This window comes from Heloderma suspectum, chromosome 5, assembly GCF_057233095.1.
Source record: "Heloderma suspectum isolate Gila_16-S chromosome 5, 16-S_ref, whole genome shotgun sequence".
Taxonomy (NCBI): domain Eukaryota; kingdom Metazoa; phylum Chordata; class Lepidosauria; order Squamata; family Helodermatidae; genus Heloderma; species Heloderma suspectum.
In genome coordinates this window covers 101,625,259-101,643,683 of record NC_139462.1, presented here as the reverse complement: position 1 = coordinate 101,643,683, position 18,425 = coordinate 101,625,259, and the positions used below count along the sequence as shown (strand labels likewise).

At 44.0% G+C, this 18,425-nt stretch overlaps 1 protein-coding gene across 1 annotated transcript; it reads left to right on the top strand.

Annotated features, from left to right (window-relative positions):
- The first annotated feature begins 3,941 nt into the window (after window positions 1-3,941).
- On the top strand, window positions 3,942-15,608 carry UCHL1 (ubiquitin C-terminal hydrolase L1). The gene is made up of 9 exons (XM_084856883.1): window positions 3,942-4,051; window positions 4,468-4,479; window positions 6,095-6,223; window positions 9,509-9,659; window positions 11,783-11,868; window positions 11,965-12,012; window positions 13,985-14,054; window positions 14,379-14,437; window positions 15,152-15,608. Exons 1-9 carry the CDS (start codon window positions 4,019-4,021, stop codon window positions 15,236-15,238), a joined length of 675 nt encoding a protein of 224 aa, XP_084713009.1. The 5' UTR covers window positions 3,942-4,018; the 3' UTR covers window positions 15,239-15,608.
- Window positions 15,609-18,425: the final 2,817 nt, after the last annotated feature.

Below are 18,425 nucleotides of genomic sequence, written 5' to 3'. Positions count from 1 at the left end.
CCCAGGGCTCCCCCAACATGGTCTCTACTCCCCTTATCTTTTGTGGCGTTGGCAATGTTCTCTCTGCTTTCCCTCTCCTTTTGTCTGAACCTACATGGTTTGGTCTTGTAACACCTAGTGCCATTTGACTTGGAGTCACATTTTTAGTCAGGCTGTCTGCATTGTACGTAACCATTGCTGGAGTCGCACCCAAGCCAACAGAACAGCTTGTTCTGTTAGACTAGCTGTTGGTTCTATGTCGTGTGGATTCCGTCCATGCAGGGACCAGCTTCCAGGCTCAATAGATATCTTGGAGAGTCCTCCTAAGATACAGTCAGGGCTAGAAATATTGGAACAAGGTTAACTGTTTTGGCAGTTGGCCTCTGTACACCACCACATTGAAGTTGAAAGGAAACACACCCAGATGGGAGCAAAGTCAGGACTTTCAGCTGTAATTCAAGGGGTTTGACATGAGTGGGGCACTAACCATTCAGGAAGGACAGCCAGTGGCATACACCCCCCTCCTTCATTGGTGGCTCATAAATAATGGAATGAATGGCTGACAAGCAGCTGCATGGCCAGGTGTGGCCTGTTTCCTGGGCACCCCATGACCAATCAAGCAGATAAAAGGCTTGGAGGTGGTTCTGAGTGTTACATTTGCATTTGTTCACTGGAACTCCTAACATGAGGTCCAAAGAGGTGTCCATGCGAGTGAAGGGGGCCATTATTAGGCTGAGGAAACAAAATAAACCCATCAGAGAGATCGCAAAAACAGTGGGAGCAGCCAACACAACAGGTTGGAACATCCTGAAAAAGAAGGACTTAACTGGCAAGCTCAGCAACAGCAAAAGGCCAGGAAGACCACGGAAGACAACTAAAGTGGATGACTGCAGAATTCTGCTCATAGTGAAGAGGAACCCTTTCACAACATCTAGCCAGGTCAAGAACGCTCTTGCAGAGGTAGGCATGTCATTGTCAACATCTACAGTCAAGAGATGGCTTTATGAATGTAAATACAGAGGCTTCACAACAAGGTGCAAACCACTGGTAACGCTTAAGAACAGACAGGCCAGATTAGCCTTTGCCAGCAAACACCTAAAAAAGCCTGCCCAGTTCTGGAATAAGATTCTTTGGATTGATGAAACCAAGACTGACTTGTACCAGAATGATGGGAATAGAAAAGTATGGAGAAGGAAAGGAACAGCTCATGATCCAAAGCATACCACTTCATCTGTCACCGGGTCACTGGTGTTTATTCATGACCTGAGTGCTTATAAAAGCAGCAGGATGAATTCTGAAGTGTATAGGGCTATACTTTCTGCTCAGATTCAGCTGAATGCTGCCAAACTGATAGGACGCTGCTTCATATTGCAGATGGATAATGACCCAAAACATACGGCCAAAGCTACCCAAGAGTTTCTCAAAGCAAAGAAGTGGGATGTTCTTCAATGGCCAAGTCAGTCACCTAATCTCAACCTAATAGAGCATGCTTTTCACTGACTGAAGACAAGACTGAAGGCAGAAAGACCCACAAACAAGCAGCAGCTGAAGGCAGCTGCAATAAAGGCCTGGCAAAGCATGTCGAGGGAGGAAACTCAGCATTTGGTCATGTCCATGGGTTCCAGGCAGGCAGTCTGGAGTTAGGCAGTCATTGACCGCAAAGGATTTTCATCCAGGTATTAAAGGCGATCCTTAAGTTTGAAATGATGTTGGTTTGTTCCATTACTTATGAGCCACCAACGATTGTGTGTGGGGGGTGTATGCCACTGGCTGTCCTGCCTGAATGGTTAGTGCCCCACTTTTATCAAACCCCTTGAATTACAGCTGAAAGTCCTGACTTCGCTCCCATCTGGGTGTGTTTCTTTTCAACTTCAATGTGGTGGTGTACAGAGGCCAACTGCCAAAACAGTTATCCTTGTTCCAATATTTCTTTTAATTTTATATGCAACATGTCTGTCCATTTACTCTGTATTAAATACTCCCTAGATGTCCCAGTGGTAGGTAAGGGAAGGATGATCCAGAAGCTTGGTCTGAAATTATGCTATCCCCACCACCCACCCCTTGAAGTCTGCTGAAAACTCTTAAAAGAAAATCTGAAACTACTTCATCTCCAGAGGGTGGACATTATTTCTTTTTCTCTCCTATGGGGTCCTCATTTCCCTCAGATTGTGTCTCCCCGGACCACCTAGAGTTCTGCTTGTTGTGAAGTGCAAACTGGGCCTGTATGTTTACGACTTTCTTTCTCATATAAGAACAATGGCAGATTGTACTTACTAGAAAGAAATGAGTTACTTGGGAAAATGCTATCCTTATAATCATTAACTCATTACTTTATTATGACTATAACCAGAAGCTGGATAACATAACCAAAATGTGCATAACCCAGTTTAACAAGACAGTGGTTTACAATACAAGTCACTTCCCAAACCTTGGTATTACCTTCCCATATGCCCATCCCTAAAATTCATCTGTAAACACTGAAAGCCTCAAAATGAAAAAGCCTAAGCAACATCTACCTCAGCCTCTTTTTTGGCTTCAAGATCCAGCTCATCCACATGCACGGAAATATTTATCCTTCTACTAAATGGTTTGATTCTGGAAGCAGAAAATCAGATTAAAGGGGTCCCCCACTACAACCAACTTCATTGTGAGACTAAATTAACAACATCTGAATTAAGTCTGTTCTGCTAAGACCTATGAAGTTAGAAGGCAAAAGAAAATAGCAAAATGCATCGTTTCTCTTGTGATTTGTTTGAAGGCAGTCTGGATTTAAACAGACACAGTTTAAGTGACATACAATTTACAAGATTCACTGGAATCTTGTGAACATTTTAACAGGCAAAGCTTTTCTCCCAATACAAATGCCCCGATGAGACACCGCTCCACCTTCTGAATGTGCTTGTTATGCACCTGCTAAAGGCACAAGAACCCTGCCAAGAAAAAATGATTGCCAACCCTATCCATTTCATTCCTAAGAAATGGCATCCATTACTGAATTTGCAACGGTGGCTTTGCAAAGCCTGTCACGCTAAAAACTCAACACAGGTTTGGGGTGAGGGGTTGTGGGGAAATAGCTTGTTTTAAACAAGCTATTCGAAACAACAGAGCGGGGACCCTAATGTGAGGGTAAGGGGGATTTAAAGATCATAATTGGCCTCCTCTAGAGGAAAAAATGGAAGACGTCGCTGCTAAATACGTATTTGAAGTAGCAGGCATTACTTTAAATCTGTATCTAGCAGTTACTTCTTTTTAAAACTTTACTCTAGAGTAAGGACAGGGCCCCGATCCGGATTGGGAGGCTGGCCCTGGTACCTTTCATGGGATGGGGAGGGTTTAAGATCCGAGTCAACCCCTGCAGCTACTCTAGAGTAATTTTTGTAAAAAAGGACGTAGATGCTAGACAGATCTGAAGTCATGTCTGTTTTGGCCTTCATGCAAATCTTGCGAAATTAAAAACATGCGTATCTCCTGAATGCCGCACCGCTTGCAAATAACAACACAGCAAGCACACCTTTCCTGGTTGCTAACTCATAAATAACCCATTGCCGCTTCAGCAGGTGTGGATGCGTCGTCGCCTCATGGCTGGTTTAGCACCGCCGCTTGCCGTCACTGCCCGCTCCACTGCTGTTCTCGGTAAAAACACCGTGCGGCTTGCTGGCAACTTCTACTACCCGGCCGCTCAGCAGACCCGCGGATCGCACTAAACCCGGGGGCGTCCTCCGCTTGCAATCCAGCCAGTCTCTGATGGACGTGCGACCTAAACGCATCGAGGGCGGGGGATGGGCTGCCTGGGTAGGGAAGGCGGCTAAAGGGGGGGAGGATGTACCATTGCTAAAAGTCAGGGGGTGGTTTGCGGGAAATGGATGCCGCTCGGAGCGGTTGCGCCCCTGCTCTTTCCCCTCGTCCTCTGCAGTGAGTCCGCCTGGTGGCGGTATATAGGGGTGGGCGGGCGGCTGCTTGTTCCTCCGAACGCACGGTCGGTCCCTTGCAGCTTGCGGGGAGGTATTTCTCAGTAGTTTTCGGCTTTGCAAGCGAGACAATGGCGTGGCAGCCCATGGAGATCAATCCTGAGGTGAAGAACTAGATGCTCCTAATCGGGTCTGTCGATTTGGGTGGGCGGCCGTGGGGTTCGGCTGGGCTGATGCGTGTTCCTGGGGGGAGGCGTTGGGGAAGGGGCGACAAAAGGCGTGCCCTGGAGTTGGGGTTGGTCTTTCGTGGCAAGCTGAGTTGCTTGTTCTTGGAGATTTGAGGTAACCTTAGAGAGGGCTGGAGTCCGCTAGCAATATTTTTTTTAACACATGGAGGGATGGGGGGGGGGATCTTGCTGCTTTTGGATCCTCCTAGAGACTGATGGGGAGGGGGGGATAAAGCCTTTTGTAGGGGGGCTTTGACTATTCTTGGATCTGCTGGGGCTTGGCGTGCTCCAGACACAAGATGGGAGGCGAGCCCCGCCCTTAGACAGGCTGACCTCTCTTCCTTCTGTTTTAGATGCTGAATAAAGTGAGTGCCCGTCGAGACCTGGGAGGAGAAGACGCAGTTTCTCTTGGCTGGGCGTTTCCTTGGGCTCCATTTCCATTCATTCATTCATTCTTTCATCGATGGGGAAGCTCTCTGGAGAGCGGGAGAGGCAGGCAGTGGCGGCACTGCCTCCCCAGCGCCTTACAGCATTGGAAGTGGGTGGGCGGATGGCTTGGAAGGGGGAAGCAGGTTCGGGTCCGGGCGCCCCATCGAGCCGTGCAAGCTGCCGCGGACTTATGCGGGTCTTTCTTGGGATGGGCGGCAGGTGGCGCTGCGGCCCCGCGTTTTGTGCTGTGTCATGCATGCAGGGGCCGCCTGACTAGAGGGCTTGTGTGGTAGTGGTGAGAGGGCCCCCTCCTGCCTGCTTCATCTTGCCCTTTCTCCCTCCTCTGTACCTTGCAAATGTGGGGCTGGTGAGCTTCTCAGTGGGCTACTGCTGGAGAATGGCAGCATTCCTCCGCCCTTCTACCTGCTAAAGGGCGGGTGTGTGTGTGTGTTCTCAATTAGCTGTCTGAATTTGGGAGAGGATGGGTGTCTTTGAGCCTGGAATCCCCAAACTCCCTCCCTGGATGCTGTTTCTGGCTCCCTTTTGTTGTGCCTTTAAAATGAAAGGTACCAGGGCTTGTATTTACCTAGAAACTGTAACCTTTCCTTAACAAAAATACAAGCAGTGGTCTGATGAGCTATTTGCCAGTAATGGCCAGCAGGATGTCTCCAATGTCCAGAAGCAGCAAGGCATGGAGATTGTGCCCCCCCCCCCCGTTGTAAAGATTTTGATAAATGCCCAAGGCAGTCCACAGTCTGAAAAGTCCCTGATAACGGCTAATGCAGCTTCATATATTGTAAACAGGATCTTTATATTGAAAATGCATCTTGGAATTGAGCCAACTATGTCTTCACTTTCCTCGCTACCCTGCTCATATATAAAAAGACAAATTCACTTAGGGTGCAATCCTATACATGTTTAGACAGGAAGAGCCCTACTTCCTCCCTGCCTAAACATGCATAGGATTGCACTCTAAATGTGCGTTGATTGCCGTCCTGAGCACCTTGTAATACCTATAATGAAGATGGCTGAAGATTGGGAAATCTTTCTGTAATGGGACTCCAGGAGAAATGTTATATAAATAATGGAACTCTGGGAGAAATGCTATATAATAAACATTCCTCACAGTAGATCAGGGGCAGAGATACTTCAGGCTTGTAAGATGATTTACTTTGGTTTATACTAGAACCCTGAGATTTACCAGTCTAATTCAGAAGGTATGCACTTAGAATTTAAGAAATTCTGAGCCAGGAATTAGTTTTGACTACCAGAGCTCACAGCCCTTCCCCATGAAAATCTGCTTGCCCCAAGTTTTGTTCGTTTCAGCAGAAAAACTTTTGTGATTCTGTAGTTTTGTTGCTATTGTTAAATTGGCAGAGACTTTCAACTCCCAAGCTACCACAGATCACTCAGATTGACCAGTAGATCCAGATTTACTTTCTGGCTATTCCTGGTACGCAGGTACAGGGATACATAATGTAGAGAGAGCAAGGGTGTTGTACTGTGTCCTTGCTGATTCTCCATCCAGTATTGTGTGTCTTAACCATGCAGGTGCTGTCCCGCCTAGGAGTTGCCCCTGGTTGGCGGTTTGTGGATGTACTGGGGTTTGAGGAAGATTCCTTGAACGCTGTACCCAGTCCAGCTTGTGCACTGCTCTTGCTCTTTCCTCTTACTGCTCAGGTGGGTATTAAGGTCAAGCAAGGGTGAAAAGGTGAAACTTGGGAGGTTAAGGAGTTCTGACATCACTGCAATAATTTTAATAACCCTAAGCAGTGTAGTCTCATGAAGTTTCATGCTCTAGAGTTTGCATCATGCACCAGGATTCTAGGATAAAGGAGAGCTAACATCCCAAAGCTGCTATCCAAACTGATCTAGAACCTACTTGTCTCCTCCTTTGGCTAGCTGCAATTCAAGGGCCATAGTTGTGATCCAAATATCCTGATCACCTTTGCTATGCATCTTCTCGAAAGTAAATATCTCTTGAGAGCAGCTGATTACTAATGTTGAGTCAGGCAATTTAGCAGTAAGCACTAATGGTTGCAATTGGCTGTCTTGTGATGGGTTCTGTATAAAGCAGACCTGAAGGATGAGCTCACATAATAAAAATGACTTCATCTTCACATGGGTGATCTGTGATGAAGGAGCCTCCCTAAGTCAAGAAGAATTCTGAGGTCAAAAGTATTTGAAAAACGTATAGACTAAAACCTATTGGGGGTCATGTGGGGGACATGATCTTGGCAAGTACTAAAAGCCCAATGCAAACAAGTCTGCCTTTTTAAATAATTGTATCTAAAACCTAGTGCTCTAGACTTCGGCTGTTGAACAATGGGCCAGCTTTGGAAATGAGATACCTGTACCTAATCTTGTTTTCTACATGTCTATCTTGGGGTCCTTTCCTGTGTGGTCAAGCTTTTCCACCTTTCCCTGGTTATTGTGCACCATTATTTTTTTTTTCCTTTGTAGAACCATCTGTGTTGGAGGATAAAGGTATTTCATGGCTTTTCATGTAGAAATAAGGATAAAGGTATTTTCAGCAATGTAGTAAAGAAAGTTTCTTTTGACAGAACTGTTCAGGGCACATTAACTGATCTCGGGAGGGTACACAAATTAAGGTACTTGAGCAGCAAATGGAAGGCTGAAACTTGGTACACATAGAATTTGAGCGATCCTGACAATAGGGATGTTGGCACACTATGACTTCAACGTGGGACATGCTGCCTGCTTCATAATGGCAGCTAACGCGCTCCAGCACCAAACAAGCCAAAGCACAGATGGGACAAAATGCTTGGCTGTGGAATTTTGCCTGTGCACTTGAAGCAGCCTCATATTTGCAGGAAGAGTGATGCGGTGCTACTTAGAAGTCTGTCTGTAGACAGCAAGCTGCCTTTACTAATACGCTAGTAAAACTGAATAGCACTTTGCAGATATCACTGCATGTACATAATGACTGGGCAGGGCATGCAGCTCTTGCTCATATGAAACTGGCTTCCTGTGCATTGCGTTCCTTCTTATGCAATAACAGGAAGTGGTATATGGCCAATTTGGCTTGAAGGTGAGTGTGGTAGATACTGGTAGAATCATAGAATAGTAGGGTTGGAAGGGGCCTACAAGGCCATCTAGTCCAACCCCCTGCTCAATTCAGGAATCCAAGGCAGAGCATCCCTGACAAATGGCTGTCCAGCCTCATCTTGAAGGCCTCCAGTGTGGGGGAGCCCACCACCTCCCCAGGTAATAAATGAGTTATGTGTATCACTTGCCTGATGATGCAAAAGGCCCCCTTGTTCAGATTTTTGGCTGGCATGTGTGTTTTGAGCAACTATATCTAGCCTGTTATTTATTTTATTTACAACATTTATATACTACTCCACATCTAAACAGATTATGAAGTGGTGGACAATAAAAGATAAAAAGAACAATATATTAAATGTAAAAAAACCCCAACCTACTAACAAAAACCATGGCTATCTCAGTCGATGAAGGCTTGTTGGGGGAAAAAAGTCTTCAGCAGGCTCTGGAAACAAAACTATGTTGGTGCCTGCCTGACTTCCACCAAGTTCTGCCGAGAGGGAGCTACCACACTGAAGGCTCTACTTTGGCTTCCCAAGCTCCCCAGTATGTAGTTAAAACAATGAGCTCCTTAAAAACAAGTGAGCAAACATCTGATTGCAGAAAGTTAATTCAAGTGACCCAAACTCTTCTAGTTCTGGCAACAAAAGTTGTACCAACAGCAGCATCAGTAATGTAGATTTTCTGGAAAACCTTGAATTTTCAAGGAAAGCTTTGAATGTAAATTAGCTTAATTTGCATAGAAAGGAAGTTTGTATCAGAAATTTTTTCAATGCAAATTAGGGTTATTTGCATAGGAAATTCTTCAGTTTGCTTCAGAAAATGTTCTGATGCTCTAGAGCAGCGGTGGGCACCTTGTAGGCCAAAACTGGAGGACCACAAGTTTCCTACTGCTGCCCTAGAAAAATGTAATTTAGCATGTTTATTTTACTAGTATTTAGCAAGCAATCTTCTTTAAAAAGTGTGTCATGTTAACTTTTTTGTCCTAATAACACCACAGGTGTTTGATCTGAAATATTTGAGGGGAGAAATTAAAGCACACGTAATCATAGTTTGTAATATTTTTGTTGGAATGATTGTAAACATTTAAAGACAAGAACATGTACTTCCCTTAACGTTGTTTAAGCTTGAGGAAAAAAACCAAAGTACTGAGAACTGCTGATATGTTATTTAATTTTACCAACCCACTAATCTATTTCAACAGAGCTCAGCTGTCTTCCACTACAGTTGTTGGGCACCTTCAGTTTTGCTGTTGCTATTAATTCCATTTCACTCAGAGTCTTTTATGTATTTCAATGACAGATGTATTCCCTCACATACTTGTTAAGGATAATCGCCTGAAAATCATTAATTACAACTTTGAAACTGTCTGGCTTCTCTAATACTGTATTTGCAATTGGTATACATTCATTTTTACTCATGAACTTATGAAACTGAAAATTGTTGGGCGCACTGATGCTGGCTACCAGCCTACACAAGTAGGCAATTGGATATTAAATGAAACCCTTTGCTTTGTGCTAGGTCTTTAGCTGGGCTTAAGAGCCCGGGTACCTGTTTAGCATTAATAATATAGCCGAAGCCCCGGAGAACTACTTTCACTTTAATACGATGGCAGTATATAAGGGAAGAGAGGTTTGTGTAACAACCTGGACTTGAACTTTACAACTAATGCAATTATTTAACTCTTTGGCCTGTTACGTATTTGTCCTACATGGATGCCTTTTCTGTGGAGGGGGGATATGCACATACAGCTAAACAGATGTGTATGTCCTTTACTTATGATCATGCGCATGTTTTCCTACACAAACATAGGTATCTCTGTAGGTGAAGCATGGGCTGGTTCGTTTTGAAACACTGAGCAAATGCTGCTGTCTAATCAAAATGCTTAAACATTTGTAGCATGAAAATTTCAGAAAAAACCAGATTGAAGAACTGAAGGGTCAAGAAGTGAGCTCAAAAGTCTATTTTCTGAAGCAAACTGCCAGTAACTCATGTGGAACCATTGGCCTTATACATGCAGTGGCTAATAACCAGGATAAAATATTATTTGGTAAGTACTGGGGAAAGAGTCCTCCCATGGGTATCATATCTTTCAGACTCCACACTTTCACCCCCTTAAAAACCCCATTGTACCTGTTACTAATACTGTTGTGAATGGGTACTGCATGAATCCCCAAATGTGAGGAGGAAGTATCATCATGGATGCTTTAATTTTTTTAAAATTAAGACTGGATCTGAAGTAAGCAGTGCAGCCCAGGTCAGCTAGGATCTGCCTGAGGTGGTGAAAAGGGTCTTGGACCCTCTAGGAAGGAAATTGAGGAGGTAGTTCACTGACTTGAAACACCTTCGAGCATTACCTGTCTATAGCAGTGCATTACTAGATGAGGCAGGCTCTTTGAATGGAGAGGAGAGCAAAATTGAATCACATAGCATTCACTAGAACTTCTGCAGCGGGCATATTGGGTAGAATCCAACTGGGTTAGGTTAGTTGGTGTGACTTGCCTAAAGCAACACTGAACTTCATTGCTAAACAGTGACTTGAACTTGGTCCTGACTTACTTGGCTTTGAATGGTGTCAGTTTTGTTTCTGCAACTTCCAAAGAAATTGGATTAGCATTTCTTAAAAGTGTCGAAGAAATGTCTTCCCCATCTATCCTGCTAAGACCAGTGCCTTCTGGATCAACTTCATTCATTCATTAATTTATTCCATTTCTATAATACCCAATAGCCAGAGCTCTCTGGTTTCTAAAGATTAAAACTTTAGACGTACAATATAAAATGTAATATAAAGTGATTTGCAAAAAAAAGAACAATTTTGCAAAATCAAAAAAAATTGCAGGACCCGTTAAAAATCTTATGTACTGTCAAATGCCTGGGAATAGAGGGAAGTCTTAACATGGTGCTGGAAAGGTGACAATTTTGGCGCCAGGCAGACTCATGGTGTGTGTGCGTGTGTTCCATAATCAGGGGGGCCACCAAGAAGGCCCTCTCCAAACCTCCCTCAGAGGATGCACTTGAAAGATAATATATAGGTTTCAACTGGCAGTTCCTCACCACCTGCCCATCTTTATTACTTATGGATGTTCAAGCCAGCTTTGCAAAAACCAACAGCAGTTTTTAGGCTGCAAAAGCTTGCTGGGCTGCCAGCTAGCATACAACCGATAATCTTGGAGGCCAAAAGGACAATTTTCTGTGAAGTGTTCCTGCCTGAAGGTTATTTCTACTCATTATCACTGACCAGGTAGATGGTACATTGTAACAGGAAACTGGGAGTTAACAAGCCTGACTTTGAAAAATTGTGCCCGTGCAGTTCACCATCCTTTGATTTCTGTTCAATGTTGGGCTTTTCTCCTCCCATAGTTATATTCCTCTATATTGAGAAGTCTGTTTTCATGGACCTCTTTTACATCTAACATGTGCCCCAATGATTCTCCTACAGTTCTGCCTGCAAGCAAGGGTGAGCTGTTCATGCCATGTCTTAAATTGCCTTGAGGCATATTCAGTGCAGGAGAACCTAGAAGCGAAAGTAAACAGAACTAAAAATATATAGTTTAGCACTGGTATGGGAATGACATTAAAAGCTTCATGAATTTGGAACCTTGTTATTAAAGCTGCTGAAAGAGACAGGACAGTACTTATTTCCAAAAAGAGGCCTTGGGCTTATGGGTTGTTGTCCCTGGATAGACTTGCTTAATTCTAAGTTTGTGGGGATAAGCTGCAGTTGCTTCATGGTAAGAGAAGCTCTTTGCGGAAGTTAAGAAGTAACTTTCATCATACCCTTTTAATCTTACATTGGTGTGGCTAAAGGAGGAAGTTTGGGATCCCAACAGCAAGCCCATCAGGAGGTGCAAGAAAGAGTTAACAGAGTAAAAAAAAAAAAAATTGGAACAGAAGACTCTTGGGACAAGATCTGGTGGCAGTGGGGAAGACAGCTGGCTAGGTTTACCTCTGAGAAAAAAATGGTTGAGTAGTCCCACACTCTACTTGAGAGCAGGGAAACATGTACCCTCCAAGAACTTTCCTTAAACTAAAGTTCATAATGTCACGGCTGAGAAACATGACTATAATGACATGTAGGTCACTGAGGCCTGAAAATTAGCTGCAAGAAGCGGGGTGGGGCTTCTGCTGCCACTTTGCCTCCCTACACCTTGCTAACACTTGGATTTCTTGTAGATGAAGGGTCTGCTCTAAAGGAGTTCCTCACTACAACAGCCGAACTCTCTCCAGATGAGAGGGCAAAACGTCTTGAAAACAACAAGGTAAATGACTAGGTGACTTAAGTGGAGGAGTCTTGATGGGGTCCAGTGCAGGGTTTTACTAAAAATGCCTTGTCTGTGTCTTTTCTTTTTCCCCAGGCCATCCAAGAAGCCCACAATGCAGTGGCACAAGAAGGCCAGTGTCGGGTAAGTGCATCTTAAAATATATAGGCTTCTAGGCATATAATGTTGATGCCATGAACTGGTAACACTTAAAGGAAACCATCACAAAGGAAACGGTGTCAAGCTGTGTGAAAATTGTGCTTTTAAAATTTCAAGTGGAAATCAGCTGTACATCATATTAATTTGGGTTTGCCTCTCCTGTGATTTCACCAAAACCTCTCTCCTTCCCCCCTCCTAGAGTAATCTTGTCCTTTAAAAAGCTGCCTGTTTTTAAGGCAATGCATGTCATTGTGCACAGCTTATTAAAAAATAAAGTGGGTGGAGCGAGGTGGGGAGATGGAAAGGGCAGTGGCTGAACCAGTATGTGCTGATCTACTAACTTTGTGGCTGAGGTGCACACTGCGACCTTTTTGCAACTGGGTTTCACGCTAAGAGCCAAGCTGCACATTACAGGTGAAATCCATGATATGATCTCCCTCTTTTTTTCTTTCGTTTTTTTTTAAAGCAACCACTTGGGGAAGGGAGGAGGCCTGAATTTTATTGGGTTAGTAATACTGGAGAAGGGTGTGTGCAAATGTTCCCCCTGTCGCCGCCCCGCCCCCCGTTCTGGTCTTCAACTGTTAGCTCCCCGGGGGAGGGGAAAACACAAGACAGACTTATGTACCTGCTTTTCCACCTTACCAACAGAATTCAGGTGGGCAGGGGGACCTTGCTTGGGGTGAGGGAGAGGCCTTGATCAGGGGAATTGCGTTGGAGAAAGGTTTAAGAAATGGCCTGTATTGCCTGCTGCTTTCTTCCACAGAGTAGCTAATAGCAGTTTCAAGGAGAGAATTGGGGGAAGGGCAGGGGGAATGGTTCTCTCTCCCTTTCACTCACGGGTGTGTACTGCAGCTTTAAGTATATTAAAGAAATCCAATAGTAGATCCTCCAGGTAACAGGTCGCTTTGCCTGAAGGGACTGAGGCTGCTTCCAGACAGATGGCTCCTGGCGCTACTAATCAAAAGACAGTCCTTCCCTCCTTAATGGCTTTTTGTGGTAGAAAAAAAGATGGAGGAAGGAGTGGAAAAACACAGGAGGATTCCAAATGGAAGACAACATTGTCTAGACCCCATGTAAAATGCCTTGAATGAGGCACAATCAAAGCCTCATTTGGAAGCACCGAAAAAGAAAGAAAAAAGACTAGAATCATAGGAGGTGTAGCAAATGCTTGTACTGGAGATCTATTTTTTCCCCACTGATGAAATCTAGCTGCGTGTGTTAGACACTTGAAAAAAAGACTGGGTTTGGACGATCAGGGGTCAAAGAAGGCATCATGGGTTCTCCCCTCACTCTTGTGCATGTGACCTCCATTATCTTTTACCTCCACAATCATCCAAACACCCCCAAAGAGTTGAAAATGCGTCAGTGGCCATCACTTTGAGAGTTGGAATATTCGCTGGTGGTGCCCAGTACAAGTTAATCTCTTAGAAAATCACAGAGGTTGCTTCCAGCATTTACCCATCTGTTGTGGGGCTGCTGGTGTCCCAAACTCCACCTCTTGTATCCTTCCATTGCCATGATCCTTACAAAACACCTTCTCAACACAGTCCCCAAAACTAGCAAACTCCTGGTTTTCTTCTTGGCAGCAAAGTGGAACAATAGAAAATTGGCAGCAACTTCAACTTAAGATACTGGCTAACAAATTAGGGATCCTGTAATTGTGGAGAATTTCCTTGGGGTGTAAAGGTACATGAAGTTTAAAGATTTGTATCTGTATCCTATACAGAAAGCAGTGCCAAGGCAACAGCAGTAATTTGCACATATTGGGACATAAAGGAAGGTTACATGAGATGGCATAGCAAAGAAACCTGTTACTTGTTAAAAAGGTGATTTAATAGCATTTTTTAAAGAGAAATGGGAACAAAGGTGCCATATACATGTCCTCTTTTATGGGTCTCTAGATTCTTGCTCTGTCGCTTGCTAGGTCTCCTAGGTTTTTGCCCTTATCTTCTCTTAGGTTGAAGATGATAAAGTGAATTTCCATTTCATTCTCTTTGCCAGTGTGGATGGACACCTCTATGAACTGGGTAGGTTTGTGTGTGTTTGTTTAAAAAGGGCCAGTTCAGACCATGAGGAGGAAGTAAAAAGGGGCACGTGGTATTTGAAATTAGAGGGTTATTGCCCACCCCTCCCCTGTCCAAAACATTTGTGGCAGCTGCTGAGAGGGTCATATGGGTTGCTAACAGAGCCAGGCAGCTGTTCAGTGAGGGGAAGAAAGCCAGGGTTTCCCCATTGCAACCCCAAAGCCAGGTCATGAGACAACATGTTCATGAGCCACAAGGACTTTTTTTTTTTTGCATACTTGGAGAAATGACTGAAGTAACACACATGCTCTACAACATTTCTTACAGATGGCCGAATGCCCTTCCCTGTAAATCATGGGGCTAGTTCAGATGATACCTTGCTGAAGGTAAGCATTCTTCTAGTTAGTGGGTCAGCATTTAACACTTTCAGGCATAATTAAATCCTCAGATCACGTGAGTGAGTCAGTGTCATTCATATGTTGGTAAATTACATAACTTCGTACATTCCCTCTGTAACTAAATGGAGGTGAATAGAATATGCTACTTAACGCTGAGAACTACAAAAGGGTAGTTTGTACTCAGTGGCTTATACTATTTCCCCACTGAAATTGGGTGCAGGAGTGGCTAAACGCTGGATGCTCTTGTATTGGCTAAAACATCAGTTGAGGATGGTCTGTCACTGGGGAAGTATAGATGCCAAAGCAGTTTCTACAGTTTTAAGCACTGTTAAAATGTGTATGACATGTATGCAGACCGTTGGTAAAGTGGTATCGTTTTCTTGCCAGAATTGGGTGCTTGGGGCTCTGTTCATGTAGCTTGCAAACTCATTGCTTGAACTTGGCAGGCCCCAGCCTGGCGTCCTCCAGATGTTTTGGACTTCAACTTCCATTAATTCCAGCCACTGTAGCCAGTGGTTAGGAATCCTGGGAGTTGTAGTCTAAAACATCTGGAGGGCACCAGGGTGGAAGAGGCTGCTTTAACTGGATACCATGTTCAGCCTTTTGTAGTGGCTTGAGAGATCCTTGATTTCAGAGCCTACAACAGTTGTGTACTCCTTTAGTTAGACTTCTGAGATGGAACTTCTATGTTTCTTTCTTAAGGCCTCTGCCAAGATCTGCCGGCAGTTCACAGAACGCGAGCAAGGAGAGGTGCGCTTTTCTGCTGTGGCGCTGTGCAAGTCTGCTTGAAGTTCAGGAGTTAAAGCAGCCCTGTAGCCCATCATGGAAAGCAGTTCAAGCCTTTAATACTTTAGTGTGTTTAAAAAAAGACAAAAAAACCCTTGGCTCTTCTTGGTCTTGAGTTTAAACTGTGTTGCTGAACCTGTTCTCCCCCCCCCCCACTACTTACTCACAGCAGCTTCGACAGTGGTTGTCCAGAAACCAAGCTCAGACTCTTCAACACTTCAAATGTAAGAGATGTTGGGATTCTTCTTGACTGTAACTTGTTTTAAAATGCTTCATAGGGCTTAACTTGACTTGTGCCTCCAAGTTTCTATTTAAGCTGTTGTGACTTCTTGTCAATCACAAAAATAAATCTCTTCTTGCTATTCGAAAAGCTAGTGGTGGTCTGTGTGCCTCCTGTTTGAACCTCCAGTGTTGGAAGGTGACAATTGCAATAAACTAAAACAGGTAATAGCCAAGTAAGGGCAGCATCTAATCAAGGCAGGGGTGGGGAACCTTGGGGGTTCCCTAGATGGCCCTGGCCCCACCGCCTTTCCCACAACTCCACATTGTTCGGTGGCTTCCTGACTTTTGCACACTTCTTTCCATTTTAAAAGGCTGAAATGCCTCTCCTAAGGCTTAGTTACTGGCAGTGAGTGTGAAGCTAAAATATGCTGGTATGTTTGATATTTTGGCCCTGCTGCTTTTGTCTTTGACCCCACCTACTGCTGGAATGCAGCCCCAAGAGCCTCTCCAAAACTGAATTTGGCGCTCTACCTCTACCTATACTTAGGGCTGGGCTATATGGGGTTGTGTAACTGGCCCTTGTAATTTGGACAGAATTCCTGCATCTGACCATGGCAGAGGTGATGATGCACCAAGCACCATGAGCTCCCCTACTGCAGCAAGGAGAATAGCAGCCTAGTAAGCTGCTAAATAATCTCTACTGGTTTATTGCCTTGCTGCCTGTCTGAAAACATCTGGTAGCATGGAGCATTTGGCTTGCAACTCACAGGTCTCTCTTCAGCTGTTTTTTTTAGGTGCTTCTCTAGACTTGGAGGTATGTTCTTGTTCCTTGGCTGGTGGGCGGGAAAGCTTAGGATGAGGCTATTTCTCTAAAAGCATATTGCATACCAGACTGAAGTTGAGTCATTCCTGGATTAAGGTATCCTAACATGATATACTAGTGAAACCACAAGGATATAGGGCTTCTCTGCATCAGACTTTTTATCCCATGACTTTATTGGGGCTTCTGCATCCAGATTCTTTGCACGATTAAAATTGGCCCTTTAAATATACTTTCCTCCTCCCCCCCCCACCCCCGGAATTTCCTTCATCTGCAATTTCTATATGTTTCATTATACAGCCCCTAGATGGTACTGTAGTATAGCTGCTGGAATAGCATAATTCCATCATTACATGTTGAGATTCAAATTCCCATTTCTAATTAGCTCATTATTCCCAATACAAATAAAGCCACAGAAATGGTCACAGAGCACGGGAGAGAAACTGGAGGTTGATGACAACATGTAAAGGACCCGCAAACTTCCGTGAGTAACCCATCTCGATTGCAGGCTAAAAAGCCTCGTGTAGAGAAGCCTATAGTTTACTGTCTGATCATTCGTTACTTTTGGTGTCAAATCTGTAGGAGTTCCTGTGAAGTAATCTTCGTCTGACAATAACTCAAATGACAACTATTGCTAACATGGTTCTTGTAGTTAAGGATATGAACTAAGATCGGAACCATTCATTCAAATCTCAGTTCAATCATAAACTTGGGAGCTTGTTTGCCTAAAGCTGCCTACTACCTGTTTATATGGGTCTTTCTTACAGTGTTGGCTTATAAGGATACTGAGGCACTGAAGCGCAGTTTGGATGATACTGTATGTTTTATCTGTTGATGTACAGTGTGATATGAAGTCCATCTAGTGAGGAAATAGTTGCAACTCGTAGGTCTCACTAGTTCCTATTTTAGCTGTTAGCAGTTGCATTCTCGGTATGTCCTCCTTGGCTAGCTCATTCCTCTGTCTGTACTTCTAAGTTATAGGTAGTTTCTAAACCTTCCTAAAACATGTAGTTGCCATCCTAATAAATGCTGAAAGATGTACAGTCCTGGGCTTTGGCCTATGTGCCAGTTCCATCAAATACTGCAGCTTCTATTAAGGCCTGCTGAAGCGGTGGAAAGCTGGTGTAGTCACTGCTTGAAAATTATAGGTAGAAGATTTTGGATTGGTATTTGGTGCTCTAGTTTTCAGGCTTTATGGCATTTTTGCCCAATAAGCACTTGCTGCAACTATGCTCTAACACAAAATGAACCAGGTGCTGGAAGTTCACCGGGGGGGGGGGGGAGAAATCTGGTACCTGTCAGAAATAGTGACCCAGAACCATGCCACACTTCAAGGTATTAGCACATCAGACAGGTATTTCACTTCACACTTCAGGAAGGAAAGCCAACACATCTCAGTGCTCCCAGTTCTACTTTAATCAGATGGTTATTATTGGAGCTTTCAGATCTGGTTGAATGAGAGTTTTTCATTAACCTCCCTTCCGGTAGAAATACCCATCCTTTAAAAGTTCTAATATTCCAAAGCATTTATTTCAGCTTGAAAGAAAGGGATCTAGTGCCAAGAGAAGTGTGTAGCATAGCCTCTGAAATACAGGACTAGTTGTAGTTACCTAGTTCCTGCCTTTTGCCAAACTTGGAAACAATTATAAAATTTCTTACCGATCTTCCATTTTACCATATATGTAAGGGACCATAGCTTCCTATACCTACTGCTGGCTTAAGAACTAAATCTTTCCTTAAATCATTCAAGTCCACTGTAAAGACAAAGTGCTAGACAAAGCTAGCCCAACCAAATAGGTTGTATTAGAGGTGTGTAGATGAAGCAGCCCCTCTTCCAATCGTCGTTCCCTTCAGTTGTATGGAAAATGGGGCCTGTAACTGGGGAAAACCCTTAGTGAGGAAACAACACTATGTTTATACTGCCATATACAGCAGGTGTGGAGGGGTTTCTTTTTTTTTTTTTGGTCTAGGGCAGCAAAATAACTTGAGGTAGCCTCAGACTATGCCTTAAGACATTCAGTATCTATCATAAGGTGACTTGCGCTATCTTGTCTAAGTGACAACACAGCTAGAAGCCGTTGCTAAGTAAGCAGCTGTCAAGTGATCACCCTAGTGGCCGTAAGTCGTTCGTTCCGAATATGTCGTAGG